General features: G+C 36.2%; 1 protein-coding gene across 10 annotated transcripts in view; it reads right to left on the bottom strand.

Moving 5' to 3' along the window:
* The window catches only part of LOC149552570 (Pseudouridine synthase family protein), a 249,888-nt gene that overhangs the window by 173,406 nt on the left and 56,913 nt on the right, over positions 1 to 19,569 (bottom strand). For 9 of the 10 annotated variants that reach the window (XR_016352956.1, XR_016352955.1, XR_016352957.1 and 6 more), the window contains 2 exons: positions 11,347 to 11,437; positions 10,809 to 10,998 (listed from right to left, as the gene is read on the bottom strand). Coding sequence is in view for 6 of the 10 variants with exons in the window: in XM_089788168.1 (XP_089644294.1) it covers positions 10,809 to 10,998; positions 11,347 to 11,437 (281 nt within the window). In the remaining 4 variants the exon portion in view is untranslated. The remainder of the gene's footprint in view (positions 1 to 10,808; positions 10,999 to 11,346; positions 11,438 to 19,569) is intronic. The other variant, XM_089788164.1, reaches the window with a different exon arrangement.

Here is a 19,569-nt window from a genome sequence, read left to right on the forward strand (position 1 = left end):
AGGAGACATCAATTCAGGTGCTTTAGATGCGCTTACGGATTCTTGTTCTAGTATTCCAATCTGACTGCCAATCTGTATTTAAGATTGGATTCATTAGTGTTGGTTATTGTATTGCTATTTTATAATGCAATAATGTTGTTTTAATGAGTTGTATGTGAGTTTACTGGTTTTATGTTGTTGGTTTTTAATGCATTTATATACTTGGAATTCTTGAATGTTGTAGACAAGAACGGATTATTATCTTGTGGAGAATCTTCTGGTTGTATTGTATTACATCTACCTATGTTCGAGTTTTGAATACTATATTCAAGAAGTAGCTGGGTAAATATCTAGTGGAGTCTTCCACTGATTTTATTTAAGTTTGCTAATGTCTCTGCATATTTTGGTAAGAATATATTGTTGATAGAGAAATCTAGTAAATATCTTGTTTGGGATATTTCAGCCAAACTCCAAACTTCAAACCTTGGGGAAGAGGATCAACCCAAAGAGAATCTGATAGGGGCTAACTGGGACCCAATGTTAAAGGTTGCAGCTTTTAGAATCTTTATGGAGTACAACGATGCCTTTGCCTAGACATACAAGGACTTGAAAGGGGTGCCTCCGGAGTTGTGTGTCCGTTGGATTCCATTGATACCTAGAGCAAGACTAGTATGAAAACGACCTTACAAAATGAATAAAAACTATTCAGCCATGGTTCAAGAAGAAATCACAAAGATGTTGGAAGCAGGGATAATATTCAAAGTAAAAACAAGTGAATGGGTATCCCCTATAGTCATATCACTAAAGAAAGATGGCAACCAAATTCAGATATGTGTGAACTTCAGATGTTTGAATGTGGTGACTATAAAAGATCCATTCCCCATCCTTTTTGCTGATAGCATTTTAAAGGAGGTGGTTGGCCATGAAATGTATCCTTTCATGGATGGATTTTCAAGATATAATTAGATTAGCATTGTGGAGGAAGATAAGCTAAAGACTACATTTGTTGTTGAAGATGGGGTATATGCCTATAACCGGATGTCGTGTGGGATGTGCAACGCACTAACCATGTTTTAAAGAATCGTACTACACATCTTTGATGGTATGTGAGTAAGAAATTTTAAAGCTTTTCTCAATGACTAGTCAATTTACAGTGGGAAGGAGCACAACCTCAAAATTATTGGTGAATGCATGGATAGATGTCAAAGAGCAAGGCTAGCTCTGAATTCGAAAAAATTTAGGTTCATGGTTCTACAAGGCAAACTTTATGGTCATATCATTCGCGAAGAAGGATTGAAGACAGATCCTAACAAAATCAAGGTTATTTTGGAAATGGAGGCTCCATCTGACATAACAGGTGTCAAATCCTTTCTAGGCCATGTAGGGTACTATAGAAGGTTTATAAAAGGATTTGCGGAAGTATCATTGCCCTTGGAAAAACCAACTAGGAAAGGAGAATAGATTGGGTGGGAGGAAGAACAGGAGGACACCTTCCAAGAATTAAAGAAGAGACTAGTCGGAGCCTTGATCCTCATATACCCTGATTGGAACAAAGAGTTCTATGTCCATGTGGACGCATCCAATTATGCAGTAGGTGCCACTTTGGCACAAACTGGGAAGGAAGGACTCGATCACCTGGTGCACTTTGCAAGCAGGCTTCTATCAAAAGCAAAGCATAACTACAATACCACTAAAAGGGAAGCATTAGGTATGGTCTATGTAATGCAAAAGTTTAGACATTACTTACTAGCTACACTGTTTACATTTTTTGTTGACCACCAAGCACTCATGTACTTGGTAAACAAGTCAGTGATTCAAGGAAAAGTAAGTAGGTGGCTAATTGTTGCTGCAAGAGTTTACCTTCAAAAACCAACTAGGAAAGGAACTATCACTGCCCCTGGAAAAACCAACCAGGAAAGGAGAACGGGTTAAGTGGGAAGAAGAGGAGGAGGACGCCTTCCAAGAGTTAAAGAAGAGACTAGTAGGAGCCCCGATCCTCATATGCCCTAACTGGAACAAAGAGTTCCATGTCCATGTGGATGCATCCAATTATGCAATAGGTACCACTCTGGCACAAACTAGGAAAGAAGGACTTGATCACCCGATGTACTTTGCGAGCAAGCTTCTATCAAAAGCAAAGCATAACTACAGTACCACTGAAAAGGAAGCATTAGGTATGGTCTATGCAATGCAGAAGTTTAGACATTACTTACTAGCTACAACCTTTACATTTTTTGTTGACCACCAAGCACTAATGTACTTGGTAAACAAGTTGGTGATTCAAGGAAGAGTAAGTAGGTGGCTAATCCTGCTGCAAGAGTTTACCTTCAAAATCATAGTCCAATGGGGAAAAACTCATGTAATTGTCGATCAATTATCAAGAATCAAGTTAGGAGAAGCCTCTGGAAGTGGAGTGAATGAAGATTTTCCAAATGGACACCTATTCCAAATTGTTGTGTTACCTCAGTGGTATGAAAAGATCGAACAATACTTATCAACAATGACCTTCCCAAGAGAGATGTTGGCAGCAGAGAAGAGAAAAATTGCCCTAAAAATCAACACATTCCAATTAATCGAAGGGTTATTGTACAAATTGGGACTGGATGGAATACTAAGGAGATGCGTTATGGAGGAAGAAATCCCAGGAGTTCTAAAGGAATCCCATAAGGGATTGGCAAGAGGTCACATGGGACCTAATACTACTGCAAGAAAGGTGTTATTGGCAGAACTTTGGTGGCCCATATTGTATACAGATGCTACAGAATGGGTGTTGAGCTGCGACACTTATCAAAGAGCAGGCAAACCCCTAAAGAGGGATTTCATGCCACTGTTCCTATCCCAACCACAAGAATTATTTGAACGATGGGGACTAGACTTTGTGGGTCCCCTAACTATAAGAAAAACCCATCGGTGTAAGTACATAGTGGTGGCAATAGAGTATTTGACAAAATGGGCGGAAGTACGGGCCCTTCTAGATAACACAGCTCTCAGTACGGCCAGATTTATGTATGAAAAAATAGTAACCAGATTTGGGATTCTACTCCGATTAACGAGTGACAGGAGGGTACATTTTGTCAATCACACCATCAAGGTCATGACAAGTGAGTACAAAAATTTTCATTCTTTTTCCAGTCCCTATTATCCAAGGGTGAATGGCCAAGCCGAATCCACTAATAAAATACTAGTAACAATCTATATAAGACTTGTGGAGTCGAAGGACAAGATTGGGAAGAGCGACTTCCAGTAGTAGTATGGGCGTATCGAACCACTTATAAAGGTACCACTGGACACACTCTGTTCCATCTAATGTACGAACAGGAAGCAATAATGCCAATGGAACATATAGTACCAAGTTTATGAATAGCAGTTCAAAACAGGATGGGAGATGAGGAGAGTCTAAAGGAAAGACTTCACACATAAAATTGGACGAAAGGACACTCGCTCAATGGGCTATTGAGGTAGCCAAACAAAGATGAAAATTTTGGCCTGACCAGCATTTAAAAAAGATAAATTTCAAATCAGGGCAATTGGTACTCAAGTATAATGGACAGAATGAGATAAAGCCAGGAAAACTCAAAATCCGATGGTTGGAACCATATAAAATAATTTAAGTCAAAGAAAATGGGGCAATAAAGTTGTCAACCTTGGACATTAAACTAGTGAGGGACTTAGTCAATGGGTTGAAATTAAAATCATGCCAATAAAGAGGAGGATGTAAAAGCACCTATTATATCAATATGGACACTTACAAATTAAAAAATGAAATAATAGTTGGAAAAGAGAAAAAGTGAGGAGACTTAGAATATAAGGAGTCAAATTGGCCTCCCACATTAATTCGTAAGTACGAACCTAGGGAGAAGGAAGAAATCAAGGTAAGTTGGAACGTAGGTATAGGAGGAAGGACACAATAGTACACGAAGGAAGAGACAGGTACAGATGATCGTACGAAGTAGGCAAAAGTGGATATGGACGGTCGTACGAAGGTAGTCGAGGAAGGAGGCAGTCGTATGAAAGTAGACGATCGTACGAAGGAGGGAGAAGTAGGTATACAAAAGAAGGAGAAGGCAAAGGCATGTATGGACGGTCGTACAAGGAAGAAGGACAAGGAAGAGGTACGTATGGACGATCGTACGAGGAAGCAGACCATACGAACAAAGGCCAAGAGAAGTGCGCAGAACAAAGTCGTACAGTCACCTTACCAAACCGTACGGATGCCTTACCAAGGTGTAAACAGGGTCCTACAAAGGACCATTGTATAGACATAGTAGATAGTTGTACAAGTTACCAGGAATCACTAGCCATACGAAGCAGAGCCATAAGTATGGGCGTATAGATTGGTTGCGGGCACTTGTAACAAAAAACAGTTGTGGGAATCAAAAGCAACTTAACATTACAGGCCTTTTTCCTACATAGGACAAAATTGTCAAGTTTGGGAAATCCTAGTAAGGGGAAGATCTTTGATTCTAAAAAGAAGAAATCTGGGTTGGCCCTGAAGATGAAGGAGGTGGAAAAACCTACACACAGGGGGAACACAACAGAAATCACAAAGATCACAGAAGAGATCACAGCTGCCAATATTGCTTTTGAAAGCGTCATGGGCAGAAAATGCCGCACTTGGTGAGAGTGTACAGAGGACAATCACCCTCTCAAAAAGGCGTGGAGAAAGGCTGAGGTACACAAAATTGTTTTCATGCCAATATTTGATTTTAAAAAGTTTGCACCCATACTATGGAATATGTTGACAGGTTATGAAAAATCTTGCCATCAATCTGTAGTCCATATACATTCGGAGACAATTTTTTACTCAGCCAAACAAATAAGTATGGTTTTTGGATTTCCCAACAGGGCATAGGAACTAGAAAAAACCCCAATGTCAGTAGAAGAAAAGAAGGAATGGCTGAGGCTAATCTGCAAGAAGGACCTAACAAATAAAGAATTGGAAGGAATTTTGAAAAATAGTAGGGGTCTCAAGAAAATCTTCATCGTCAATGATGAATGGCAATGCATTGTCGATTTGGTGAAAAGTAAACTCACAGCAGGAAGCCGCACCTCCAACATTGCCCTTTGGATGTTACCAATGGTTGATGGATTGTATAAAGAGCAAGCATATAATTGGGCACAATTCCTTTTAGAGAGACTTCAGGAATCCATAGAGTTAAAGCACAGGGCATTTTACACATCCCATCATATCATGGCCTAATTTCTAGAAGCAATACAGACCCAGGTGGGCAGTGAACATAGAGGGAAATTGATACCAACCAACAAGGTGGAACCCTACAAGCCAGCTATGACATATTGGCTTCACATGGACACTATAAGCGTAGGATCTCACAGGGTGAACCTTGGAAAAAGAAACCAAAACAGGCAATTAAGAGCAGCAACAGGAGGCACTGGTTGGTAGTCAGAGCAAGGACGTGGGTGAGGGAGAGAGTTCCGAAGAGGATGCAAGTGACACAGAATCATCTTCCTTAGACACTCAGGAGGCGGAAATCCACCTAAGTCACCTGCACGGAACTCCAAAGGATGTTGCCTTCCTACCACCAGCGGAGGGGCCACTTCCCACAAGGATACCAGAGTCTGTAGAGATTTACCATGATAGTACGCCCCCCCAAGATCAAAGTGCAGCTCTTGGCTTTGAGGGAGTTGCTCTTGAAGAAGGAGAGGCAACCCAAGGAGTTAATTCAAATTTGCTTTTTTTATAATTGCAAATATGGTATATGTATTTGGCATTTATACAACTTTATCCATATTTAGTAGTTATAGTGTCATATTCTTGACTTGAAGAAACTTAGTATATTGTAAATCTTACATTTTAGCTAATACCTTTGGTTGAAGGTGTATATAATTCGTACTTATTATACAATTTTTTCTAGTTTCAATTTAGTAATTTTATTTCTTTTAATTGAAATGTTTTATTGTAATCTTCAAATTTTAAAGGTTTTTATGTTCAAATACATTTCAAATCTTTTTAAAACTAAGCTTTTTTTCATTGAGTTAAATTATCTAACATGGAAAAAAATTCGTATGAAACAAGATCATTTTCATTAAACAAAGGGTAATCATTTTTTTAACTAGTCCTTTCTTTGGACTACCCTTACGATTATTAGACTCTTACGGTTTATTATGTCACTTTGTGTTCTGTAAAGTTAGAATATTCCATTTGTTATAGGATTTTATTACTGTAACCTATACATTTTTTTCCCTTTGTCTTAGTTATTGCAATTTATAATTATTTGATTCACAAGCTTTATAAAGAAAAGCTTAATCTCTCTTTATATATATATAAAAGTTTTTTCCTACATATTAAAGGGAGAATCTTTCCATTCATAACATGATATTTTAGGTTTGTTTATTTGAGTATATATGGGTGCACACATATATACTTTGATAAATATACAAGCTATTATGACTGCGATGCTTACTAAATTGTATGGGTATATTCTTGTGTCAAATAAATGTGTTCAATACTTCCAACATTTCTATATTGATCATTGCTCTTTCATGTATCACTGCATTTACCTCAAATTATTTGGAATTATAAGTTATCATTCACAATTGCCTTCAAAATTACTATGCTCTATTGATTTGCACATAGTTGCAATTTTATGCTTTTATAGTATCTATTTTTGCCCATGTTGGCACTTTATGGCTTACACCATTGATTTATATGAAGTTTATTGGATCTTTTTGTAAATTGCATAGGGAGCCATTTTTTCAAGGTTAACTATAGAGGACCCCCAGTTATAACTTGACTCACATTATGAAGGACCCACCATTTATAACTGAATCATAGTTGCCTTATCCAACCCGCGGAGTATCCCTCCATCCTATAATGGTGTGCACTTACTTTTTATGGAGTTTCCCTCCATTTGGCTCTATTTGTTCCACTTTGAAAGGATAACATTTCTATGGAGTTTCTCTCCATTTGGCTCTATTTGTTCCACTTTGAAAGGATAATATTTCTGTGGAGTTTCCCTCCATTTGATTCTATTTGTTCCACTTTGAAAGATGGTATTTATATGGAGTTTCCCTCTATTTTGATCTATTTATTCTACTTTGGAAGGATGATGTTTATATGGAGTTTCCCTCCATTTGTTCCACATGAAGAGGATGTTTTATGGAGTTTCCCTCCATTTTCAGTTGATTTGACCCATCTTGAAGGCAATTGGTTGTTACTATTTCTAGTAAACACATTGACAAATCGAGATCTTGAGTTGATATGGTGCTTGAGTCACATGTTTGCTGAGTTATCTTTGTCTCTTATCATATTTCTTTAATAACTATATTAAGTGGATAGTGTTTTGCATACTTTATTGCTTAGATTGTGGGTCATGCAGATTATGGATTGATCACCCATTATCTTGCAGTGGGATGATTCATTAGTGAACTGTCTATATCCATGTGATTGATGCAATGTTGATGTTGGTGGCATTAGTTGGCCTTGTCTATGGTCATTTGTCTATTAGTATATTACCTTCATAGAGCATTGATAAAGACTTTTCATATCTAAAGTTTTTTGATATTTTGAGCATATGATTTATCTTCATATCAGATTAACTCCATTGCTTTGTGGTGACAGGTTACATTTACATTTATCACTCTATCCTAATTTTCTCTATGAGAGTTTTCTTATACTTATAAAATTTCAAAAGGATTGCAAACTTGAATATAAGATGGAATTCTGCTTCTGGATAGTTGCCTTGTTTCTTGTTTATATTTTTCAAGTAATCCATCAAGGCACATACATTACATCATTATTTGTTGTACATATCCAATGCACCATGAATCCACTTGAAGATGTAACACATTTAAAGGACCTCTCCACTTCTATTGGCTCAATATCATTTTAAGACACTTCAAAGATCAATATGTACTTTTTGAAAATTGGGTTTGATACCCCTTGTAATATCCACAAGTAAAGATTAAAGGGGGTTTCAAAATTAGTTATACTTCCTTAGTTGTATTTATTAAATGAGATAAACCAAGGTATCCCTTATTTATTTTGTCCTCTTGTCCATGTGTAATTCCTTTATCAAGGAAAATAATTTATTTCTCCTTAAGGGGATTATGACACTTGTTATGCACACACTTATGAATGTGGCAATCATTCACATGGAAGTTACTAAATTACTCCTCTTCTAATCTCTATATAAGAGATGCTCCTCTCTCATTTTATATAAAATACACTCACCATGTAGTTCTTGTAATGAACCTATGGCTTCATTTCTCTCATCCTCTCTTTCTCTTCATTCTTTAGGCATTTGCCTCATTCATATAACTCACAAGGGGTTTTCTTTGCTTTCCCCTTCCAAAAATATTTGTCTCCTCTTGTGTCTATCTTTGAGAAGCTATCCTTAGCTTTGAGTTTATGGTAACTTTATTTTCATTTAAACTCTCTTGGATTATTTCACATTGCTTATTTTCTTTCACAAATAGCCATGCTGAAGAGACTAAACGTCCCCAATAGCTCTGCCCCAAAATGAGAAACACCTCCTTTTCAGTCTTGAGAGGTTCTTTTCCACAAATGGGACCCTCACTTTCTTCTAACCATAGAGAATTGTCCTCCCCTTCTACCATTTTGTTCAATGCCAACGACTGATTATTGGCAGTTCTAGCAATAAAGTCTCCAACAAGCATGATTGCCCCTGAATTACTGAATAGAGATATATCCTTTTCTAACAAAGAAAATGGGTCTTCATTGTCTAAGTTATGCCTCCTGTAGAATTTAGAGCTTATTGGATCAAAGTAACAAGCAGCCAAACTGAAAATTATTTCATCAACTGTGACCTGCAGCCATATGTATTACCACTTTTACATAATTGTACCACTTCTCCTTGATAAATATTGTGATTCCTCCATGATCCTTGCCAAATTCATTCCCTTTGTTCCAAATTGAAAAATTTTGTAATCATCAAAATTCAGAACCATGCAACCTTCATGTTCATGTGTTTCAACAAGGAAAATAATATCCCTCCCCTCTGCTATGGGCCCCAACCCAGGGCCTCTTCTCCATGGGCAACCTCTGTTTATTGTGATGTGAATAAACAAGAAAATTCAGAATTAGCAATCAGCTATTTGATAAGTTAATAAGAGGTGCAGTTAAGACATATGTTTCTAAGGAAGTCAACAACTCGTTTAGCAGAGCCACAATGTCATTTTGAGAGATTTTGAGATGCCATCAATAAGATTTTAAAGATGAAAGAGATAATTTAATTTACTTGTTCAAAATGACGGGTTAACAAAATGTAAAGAAAAATGTGTCTCTTCAATCTTAAAAGGCAAAATCTTTTGAAAGAGAAGATCCATAAGAGGGCTATCACCCCAGTTGACAGGAGAGGAAGGGAAGCAGACTTATACATCGGGTTCTCTAAAGAAGATATCAGACAAGGAAAGGAATTGAATCTCTCTTCCTAATAAAGGAGTAATAACAAATACAAATTTATCAGATCAGACTTAGTTCTAGACAACTAAGTGGAGGTACTTAATAACCAATTATGATTACTAAGAATGAGATCCAAGATATTCTTGATGGAGGAAATTCCTGACGAATGTCAAAATTCTCAGAGGGAGTCCAAAGACCCAAGATATTCTTGGTGGACTAAGAACCAAGGATCAAAAGGAATAAGAAAAGAACATTTGCTACAGTGCACAGCTGAGTGTAAACTCAGGGAATTGAAGGCTACTGTACAATAACATGATTTTCAGAATTAGAGAATCACAGAACTGAATCAATACTACAGACGAATATTAGGTGAGGACATTACATATATGCTCATTGTATTAAACTTGTGGCACTCTAGGCAAATACCATATCAAATTCAGAGATAAGTATCTCCATTCGTGAGGATCAATACTTCTGCAAACAGAGAACATCCTGAGTTATAGAGACAATCGGACCAGATCTGATTTTAAAGAAGAGGTGTTATAAATTGGAACCTTTAACTTATGTTTACTAATCAGAGATCTAGTCCAAGACATGCTTGGCAAAGGGCATTCTAAATGAATGTCATGTTTCATAATTGAAACCAGAGAAAGATTTAGTATAACCTTTAGAGATCATTTATATTGGTAATGGTCAGACATATCCATACGTGAGAAAGAAGAGACTCTGATAGAGATGATATCTCATCCAAGGTTAGTATGAGGAATATGGTAATTCAAGACAATCCTAAAGGTCTTAGTGTTGATAACTCAAAGAAGATGGCAGAATAGCCAAGGACTGTTCTAGGATTGACCACCAATCTTCCAGAACCAAGAGGGTCCTCCATAGAGGGTTAGGGAGCCAGACTCGAATTTTCCCTAAGGATTTAGTAAGATTGGGAAAGGTGCCTAGACATAGTTTATTGCACGCACACATACATATAGTCTGTCTTCAACTAGCATTTTTTGCAAGCTCATTCATCAAGGAACAAGCACGGTAGGAGGGTACATTACACAATTTCAGCTTCCACAGCTCTTCCACTAGCCTATTGACTGTTTTATGAGGTCTTTTCACAATAATGTGGCTGTTGACCCCATCCATGTTTTGATAAACTTATTTATATCGTCTGAGAAAAACAGGGAAAATGTGATTCTTAACTACAAGAATTAAAATTTTAATAGTATAGTATACACTAATATATAGAGATTGTTACCTGGTATTATCTCAAAATACTGTTAAGCACATGAGCAAAAACAAATAAAGATAAAGTGGTCAGAATGACCTTCGCCACTTACATTTACTATTCAGATTATAATGAATCTGTGATCGTTTATCTCACTAAGGATAAAAAGTATAATCAAATAAAATTGCCCAAGAAGCACTATTATAGAAAAGTTGATGGAGGTACCTGATGTACCTCTGCCTAGACGGTGAACAGGAACAGGATATGATTCTTGCGAAGTATTAACAGTACTATTGCCCTCTGGTCCATATTCATCTGATTTGTCAGTGCTCCACTGGAGCTGAGTTAATAAAGTTCTTTCTTGGAACAGTCCCCCAGGTAAAACTTGAAGTCCTGATGGCTTATTAACGATGAGCTGTGCATCATAATTGTCTTATTAGATGTCACAGCCTTTGACAAATCATAAACAGAAAAAAATTGATTAAAGCATCTGGAGCATTCAAATTTGCCTCCTAAAGTTGATTCCATAGACATTATGTTTTACCATATGAACTAAAAAATAATGTGTATTTAAAATATCTTCCTCATAGAACTAGTTTCTTCTGTGAACAAAAAAACAATATTGTAGTTGCAATTCTTTATTCAATAGTTCAAAGCTAAATATGTGTATCTTCTTCAACATTTTGACATGAACATCCTCATAAGGACCAAAAACCTGTCCCTTTAATTTATCCAACATCAATGCCATCATTCTGAGAATTACCAATTGATCGTCTTCAAATAAAATTCCCACTTCATAAGGTGCCAAGGGCTCCCTCCATGGAAGACGGTGATAAACCAATTTAGACCCTATCCTGCAGAAAAACAATTTGAATGGATCATAAGGGGTCCAATATAAATGTGCAATAATATCCACAGTATTTGTCATGCAGGAACGATGCTTAAGTTCCTAGAGTCAAGAAACTGGAATAATTTATCTTGATTATAAGCATCACATGCAACAAGGATAAAGAAACATGTCATTACTCAGCAGCACTATTCCTCAATGAAATAACTGTTACTCTGCTATGAGCATTAAGCTCCGTCATTTAGTTAGGACTTAAAGCAAATCATTTGCATACATCAAAAAGGCACACATTTATACAAATTACTGGAGGAAATTTACTGTCTTTCTAACAACAAAAAAACGTTGGCCAATGCAGAGTTTGGAAACTCGGCCTCCACCCAGTCTTGACAGAATAGTATTAAGCCCAACATTGGGAAGAAAACTTATCAAAGTCTTAGCATATTAAAAAGTTCTGAATTTAGCAAATTTGACAGATATAAATATTAATTCAGTATGGCCAAAAACAAAAATTACAGCAATGACAAAACAAACAATATAAATTATTAAATAGCATTGCTAGCATACATAACACAAAGTCCTTTTTAAAAAATTAAGATTTTTCATGACTAGATCACGTTGTCATAACATTGCTGATATTTTCTACTGAACACTTACAGATTAAAAATACAGATTCTGACTACATAACAGCCTAAAATCGGAAACTTTTGTAATGAATTTTATGCCTTTAATTACATTCTTTAATGTGTTCTTAGAAGAATTTCCCTAGATAATTGGTATATTCTAGGGTTGCTAGTCTAAACAAGCTTGTGACTGTCGCTGAAAATTGGCAGGTAAGCCAGTGAGCAAAGAAAAACTCTCTGCCTCTGACTAGATTTATGATTTACTGAGTCTTGCAGATACTGCAGAAACTCAAACTATAAGCCAAGGTCACTTAAAATGGGAACTAGACCAGTAAATGATCCACAATACTGATTTTCACAGCCACCAAAAGATTATTTATCTCCAAACCCACATAGCAAAATGGTGAGGGTATCTAGTTGGGTGAAATTTTTGTAAGGCTTTTCCTCTATGCGGACATTCTCATTTTGATTGTTGAATCTGCATTTGGTTTTCAAGAACATTTAATTTCTCTTGAGCGCTTTTGCAGAATGGTGGGGATGCTGGTCAATATCAGCAAGAAAGTCATGGTTTTAACTTTTTTCTAATAGTTAAAAACAGCATTAGCATAAGTTTTACTTTGATAGCAGCGTTCATGAGGAAGTTGTGGGGCATAAATATTCCGTCATTGACTTCAACGAAATCTAAGCTAGGAAGGCTCTAGAAAGAAAAGAACATTACAAGGATGTATGTTATTTTATGCTCTTTGAAATAGGTTTTGAGGGGCAGATGTTTGAAATTGGAAAACTACTTAAATACTGTTTGGTCATTTAGTTCTGCCGGTTGTTCTTTATGGGTGTTAATTATGGGCTACCAGCACTTCAATCTCACAATGGAAGCAAGTTGAGGGAATCCTAAAGCGTTTGATCACAAGCAAGTTTAAAATCAAAAGCACAGTCCCATATGCTATCATGCAAAGTGAAATGGGAGCTTCCCCTATCAAGGCACTTGTTAGGTTTGCCTCATAAGCTATCTAAAAAGTACTGAAAAAATGGAAGAAGGTAGATGGCCTAAAGTTCTCTTTAATTAATTTTTTTGTGCAAACAAAAAAAAAGACATGAATGCCACAAAACACAAAGAGGATGAGTAAATGGAACATCCATTTCAACATGTCTCACAAATAACAAAGAAATAAAGGTCTTCATTATGGAGAAATTTTAGAAGACAAATTGGCGAAATGGGCTTGGAAGAAAGAAAATATATTATTCCAATGAGTTCAATCTCACATGAGATCAACTTCAGAAAGCGTACATAGGGGCCAACCTTTTTTGGAGAGCTAATATTCTTATTGCCCAGCTGAGAACCAACTCTCATCAACTATGTTGTAAGACTGGGTGTTGGAAGAGGCCAAAAGAGGTTTGAGAAGAGAGAGTTTGCACGTTTTACAATTTGGGGAATGTGGAAACCGAACAGCACTTTATTTTAGAATGTGATGCATACAAGGGAAGCAGGGACAAATTTGGGAATATAAAATCTGATAGCTCTTGGCATAACTTATTCGGCAAAGAGTACATGGAGAAATTAGGTGTGCTCGTCATCAACTTGCACAAGAAAAGAACCGAGTTACTGAAGTTTTCTTTAGTTGACAAGCTGTCCCACAGGCTATGTTTAGCACCATGGATGTTAGATATTATCTATCTATCTATAATCTATCCACTGTGTTTTCGAATATGCCAAGGCAAGGTTATTTAATTTCTTTAAATCATACTAGTCATGTGGTAAAATATGAAAAATGAGAGGTTAAGAAAATAAATTCATTCAACAAAAAAATCTGAGTAAAATCCAAAAAAATGAACCTTGTTAAACAGAAATATCCACAAACGTGTAGTGTACAAAATACATAGTCCATGTAATTGTTTTATTTTGGGGCAACAAAATTATAATGTTTGATAGATATATTTGGTGGATTTTTTTTATATCATGTTAAATATCTAGGACACTGGTTCAGGTTTGGTTCCAAGCCTGAGTACAAAGGATCAGTTCGCCAGTATGGCAAAATTCTGAAAAGGGGTTTGGGTTTGCTTGGGTTTCCTAGTACAAAAACATATAAAATATATATATATACATACATATTTATGAAGCCTAGAAGATGAGTTAAAATTAGAATGACACATAGTATCATAAAAACAATTAAACACCATAAAGTTGTAATCATAGCATGAAGAATCATGATCATACCATCATAGCATCATATTAACATATACTCAAGTTCAACATTAAAATGTCAAGTGAATCACAACATCAAGTTCAAGTAACATTGTTTCTGTTGAAGATTGTAGCTGCAAGAAAAATTGTACCTGATAGTGCTGTTTCAATTTTGGGATACTGTTTATTCACCTGCTTGCAAAATATGGAATTTTGGCAATTAGCGTCTCTTCCTTTATTGGCTTGTTTTGTTCCTTCATGACCTAATCGATGGCTACTAACTCATCAGCTAAGTCATCTTCATATGCCTTCATATGCCATTGGTGTCACTTTACATCCAAAGGCTACTAGTTTAATTTCCCCCCAGCTGGAGACTTTCTGTGGTTTCCTTAGCTTGGTCGAGTTGTTCTGTTGTCAGTGGTTTTCTTTTATATATTATTCTTATTATGTACGCCTTCTTTATGTCCATAACTTATGTCATTACTTGGTTCCTTTCAGTAGTTTGTGTATATGGCTCTATGCAATTTTGAGTGGTCCAGTTCATTGCATAACTGTCAAAACCCAGTTTTAATGGAATTCCAATCAAGTATCATTTATTCTTGAGCACACGTATTGCAGTTTGTGAACTTCTCTTCTATGATCATGGGGTTGTGGCATCACGTGAGGATCCAGATCATCGTCTCTTCTAACTGCCATCTACTCTCCATTGATTCATCTGAGTTGGTGACGTGACTCAATCATATATATAGTGCGGAGTCTAGGAAAGGTGAGTTATTCAGTGCATGATAACGGTTCTAGCAGAAGTTATATGTCTTTAGTACAGAGAAGAAATCACTGCTTGGTGTTTATTAAGAGTCTGATGTATAAGTTTATATATCGTGATTCTCAAGATTGCAAGTGTTGTAATTTATTCTGGATATAATCAGTTACAGTGCACAAGTCTGAGATGATCACTGTAGTTATTTTCTATTTATCATCGTGTGAATTTAAAAAAAAAATCCAGACTAATGTAGAGATGATTACATCATTATAGTGATTATTCAAGTATGATCCTGTAGTGTCAGGCCTTTCAATTTTCTGAGTAAGTATTATGTGTTGTATTAATCATGGGTTTCTCTGATTATTGGGAGTGTTGATATTCTTTGAGCTCAGATATTATCATTTGTTGTGTGCATGAGCTCTTACTGCTGTAGTAGTCATTATGAGAACGTTGGTTCTTGAAGCTCAAGAGTTTGTGAGTGGTATAGTTGTATTTAGTTCTATTATTCAACAAGGAGATATTTTATGTGGCTGGGTGGGAGATTTTTCCCAGGGTAAATCTCTGTCTATTTGTTCTTGTTTTCTATATAAGATGTCTTCTCTCTGGTTTTACTATTTTGGTTTAAAACATTAACAGGGTATCAGAGAAAGGTCAGCCTTGACTCTCTCATGAGAGGGGTTGAAACTTGAGTTCACTCTAACCCTTCTAGTTGTAGGATTAGAGTCATGTATATGTCTAAGTTTCCCGAGGAGTGTGGATGATGATTGTCATTGGAGATGTGCAATTGTGTTTCAAGGAGTAAATGCTAAGTGTTTGTGAAAATGCTAATTGACTGTAGATGCATGCTTTACATGTAAAAATCATATGTATGCATTGAAATGGTCAAAAGGGGTTGCATTGGTGTTTTAATTATTTGTCTGGATTTCTTAAATAACTATTTGCTAGGTATTAGACTTCATCTAAAAATCATTTTAAAATCATTTCAAGCAAGCAAAAGTAATCTGAAAATAAAGGACAACAAGATAGAGGTTTCATGCAAAGTGTTTGACAAAATGCCATATGTTTGAAATGTAAAGTAATTTGGTGTTTCTCAAAGTTAGAACCGGTTGGGGTCATTACACAAGCCTTTTCAAGATGATTGATTAGACCTATGAGGAAATTTGCACCCCAAAGGGAGTCAGCCAAGAGACTTGAATTTGTAACTTCCCCTTTTTAGCTCACCATGGTTGGTTATTTGGATTAGCCTATCAGAGGCCCTCATAGGCTAAGTCAATAGGTTAGAGAGTCTCAATGGGAAGAACCGAAGGAAAATTTCCTTTTCAGTAGACAAGAGAGTTCAAGATTGCTCTACATTTGATTCAGTTTGACACACTTACTATTCATAGTAAGTGTCTATTTCCATTCCTATCTTGAAAAGAACACCTAAACAAGAGTCTAGGAAATCTATTATTGCTCTTAGGTCAAATAATGGGGGGGGTTTGTTCTAACAAATTCTCTAGCTTCTATGATACTCATGTGTCAGTTAACCACACCCCACATAACACAACACTGTAGTTAAATGTTGAAACAAAACAATCACTAAGATGGAAAATCCATAATCAACCACAGACATGTTCTGAAGAAGTTTTGGGTTGAAGCAGTTAACACTGCAGTTTTACCTTTTGACCATTGTGTCGATTAATGGTAAGACTCCAGAAGAGGCCTAGTCAAGTCACAAGCCCAAAATCACTCACCTGAAGGTTTTTGGCTCTCTTGTGTATGTTTGGATCCCTAATGCATCACATGCCAAGTTGGATGCCAAGAGTCAGAAACTCATGCTTGTTGGATAAAGTAGTTTTCACAAAGCCTACCACTTGACTGACATTGAGACATCTCATCTCTTGTATAGTCATGATGTAGTCTTTGATAAGAAGCAAGGACCATTCATGCCTATTTCTCTTGTTCCTGATCTAGCAAATCATCCTATGAAGCCTCATGATTTGGGAGTTTGGCTTCCATTAGGTCCACTTGATAGGAGGTCTCCAACAAATCTAGTTATTCCAATGATTTCTGTACAAACACCTCCAACTTCACCAGCGGGATCACCCAGATATGCAAATGCTTCACCTAAATTTGATCCAAAAAAAAATGATGAGGAACCTGATCATACAGCATCTCCTAATACTAATGTTGGTCCCTCTCCTCTCCAGCCTAAGTGGTGGCCTAAGACACTTGCTGAGATGATGAGCTCATTGATGGGAGAATTTCTCGGAAAAAAAAGCAAACCTACAAAGACAATTCATTTTTCTCTCATAGCCAACATTCACAGTGTGTTTGAACCTCAAACGTACTTCAAAGCTAAAGGAATTCCACAAAGGGAACATGTCATGACATCTAAACACCAAAGCCTATTGAAGGATCACACTTGGGTCCTATATGATCTTCCACCAAGGAAGAAACCCATTGACTACAAATGGGTTTACAAAATAAAATACAAGTTTGATGGTACTTTGGCTAAGTACAAAGCTTGCTTAGTTGCGAAGGGATTTTCTCAACATTAAGGGATTGAATATGACAAGACCTTTGCTCTTACAACAAGGATGAGCACTATTTGATTAGTCCTAGCCATGGTAGCATAGTTTGGCTGGAAGGTCCATCAAAAAAACGTCAAGTGTTCTTTCCTGAATGGTGACCTACAAGAAGAGGTCTACATGATGCAACCTCTTGATTTCAAGGTTTTCGGTAAAAAACACCAAGTTCTTAGACTAGTGAAAGCTCTCTATGGGTTGAAGAAGGCCCCTAATAGAATTATTGTCATTGATGTCAAAGGTGCATTAAGATGTTGTCATAGTCATTGATGTCAAAGATAGGAGAACCCAAAGTCGACAATCATTAAAGGAGATAATTAGTGCAACAAATGATTATATCAATTAACAAAACAAATATAGTCAGCATTCGAAACAACGGTTGTGAATGAATAAAACAGTGATACAAATACATAACAAATATGAAGATACCTCAGCAGAATTGAAAAGGAAAAACATAATATACAGCAATACAAAGATATAAAAATAGAAAATCAATTGAAGACTAGCATAGAATTCTGGTAGGAAAACTTGTGCATAGAAAAGGAGGATATTTAGACGATATATTCTTTCATAACATGGAGACATTCAGAATGATAAGAAGCTGCACAAGTAATATAAGTGTCAATATCTACAACACAAATAATATAAGACAGTTTGTTGATGAAAAGTTCTGATAAATTACATATAGTAATACATGATAGAGAAGGCGTCATCATTGTGCTCAAACTACTATCATTGATGGTCAATACTTGGCATGAAGAAATAAATAGGTAGAAGGAGGATATGAAAACAGTGAATTCAGTTTATATTTGGAATGGAAGGAACAATTTATATAATCAATAGTTAAGAATACAACATTCTAAGGTTTGAGCAATAGCAGATTAAGGAGCACAAATAGAACCAAAAATCCCCCAACATAATATATATACAAGGCTGAAATAATATGTTAATGGAGAATAATGTCAGTGATCACATATATGAATCCCGATAATCATAGAGAAGGCTTGATCAAATAAAACATTTGTATTTGACACCATCTTCACCGTCAAGTGGAAGGAAGAAAAGACATTCAAAATTCTGACAGTGATGGAGTTAACCAATATATCAAGTGGCATTAAAGACATTGCCAACAATCATAAACTTACATCGTGAGCCCTTTCAAAGTCAGGTGTGAGTCAGCTAGCAAAATTGCAGATGCCAGGTCTTCGAGCATGACACAACAATAATGAAAAATGATGAAATTATCACTGTGAATCCAAGGCAGCCACAAGAAACCACTTATGCAATAGCAAGCCGGTGATAACATAATCTATCATATATGGAAGTTGAGTCAGCGTTTGAGATAAAAAGGAGCTTCTGAATATCGGTGCTGTTTGTCTATGGAAAACAAAAATACTTGCAACAAATCGCATGCCATCTCATCGTAGGCTTCCAGTATATGTCAGGAGGAGCATGTCTCTAAGAGTTATACAATTATGTTGGTAAGGTGAATAAATCATAATGTGTTCTATAGGAAAAATATATTGATGGTGGTCCCAGTAGCGAGTCTTCATGTAAAGATGATGTTGGTTTGGATGAAAACATAAAGTGTATACTCTGGAATGACAAAACAGCGAGGTTCCCACATCAAGTGTTGAAGGACCCCACGTTGAGCAATACTCTTAGTTGGAGCAGTAAGAATGGTGTGATTGATTGAGGAAGGCACAAATGTGAAAAGCTCATATCCAAAAGCAACAACCTTCAAAGGTATCGTAAATTATTAAGAAAACCCAACAACATTATTATAATTCTTAATATTATGATATGAAACGGTGTCATTATAATTATGGCATATTTGAAAAAGCATGTTTGTTCAAAATGGAAAGTTGTGACTTATATGGGTTGAAGACATAAATAGAAGTTAATATTTTAGATTGAAAAATATGAGTGTGAATACAAATAAAAGGAGTGTGGAAGATAAACATAGTGAAATAAGAATGAAGTATATATGGGAGAGAAGTGTGTTAATTG

Source organism: Cupressus sempervirens, chromosome 6 (genome assembly GCF_028749045.1).
Source record: "Cupressus sempervirens isolate cs-2001-9-10 chromosome 6, ASM2874904v1, whole genome shotgun sequence".
Classification (NCBI taxonomy): Eukaryota; Viridiplantae; Streptophyta; class Pinopsida; order Cupressales; family Cupressaceae; genus Cupressus; species Cupressus sempervirens.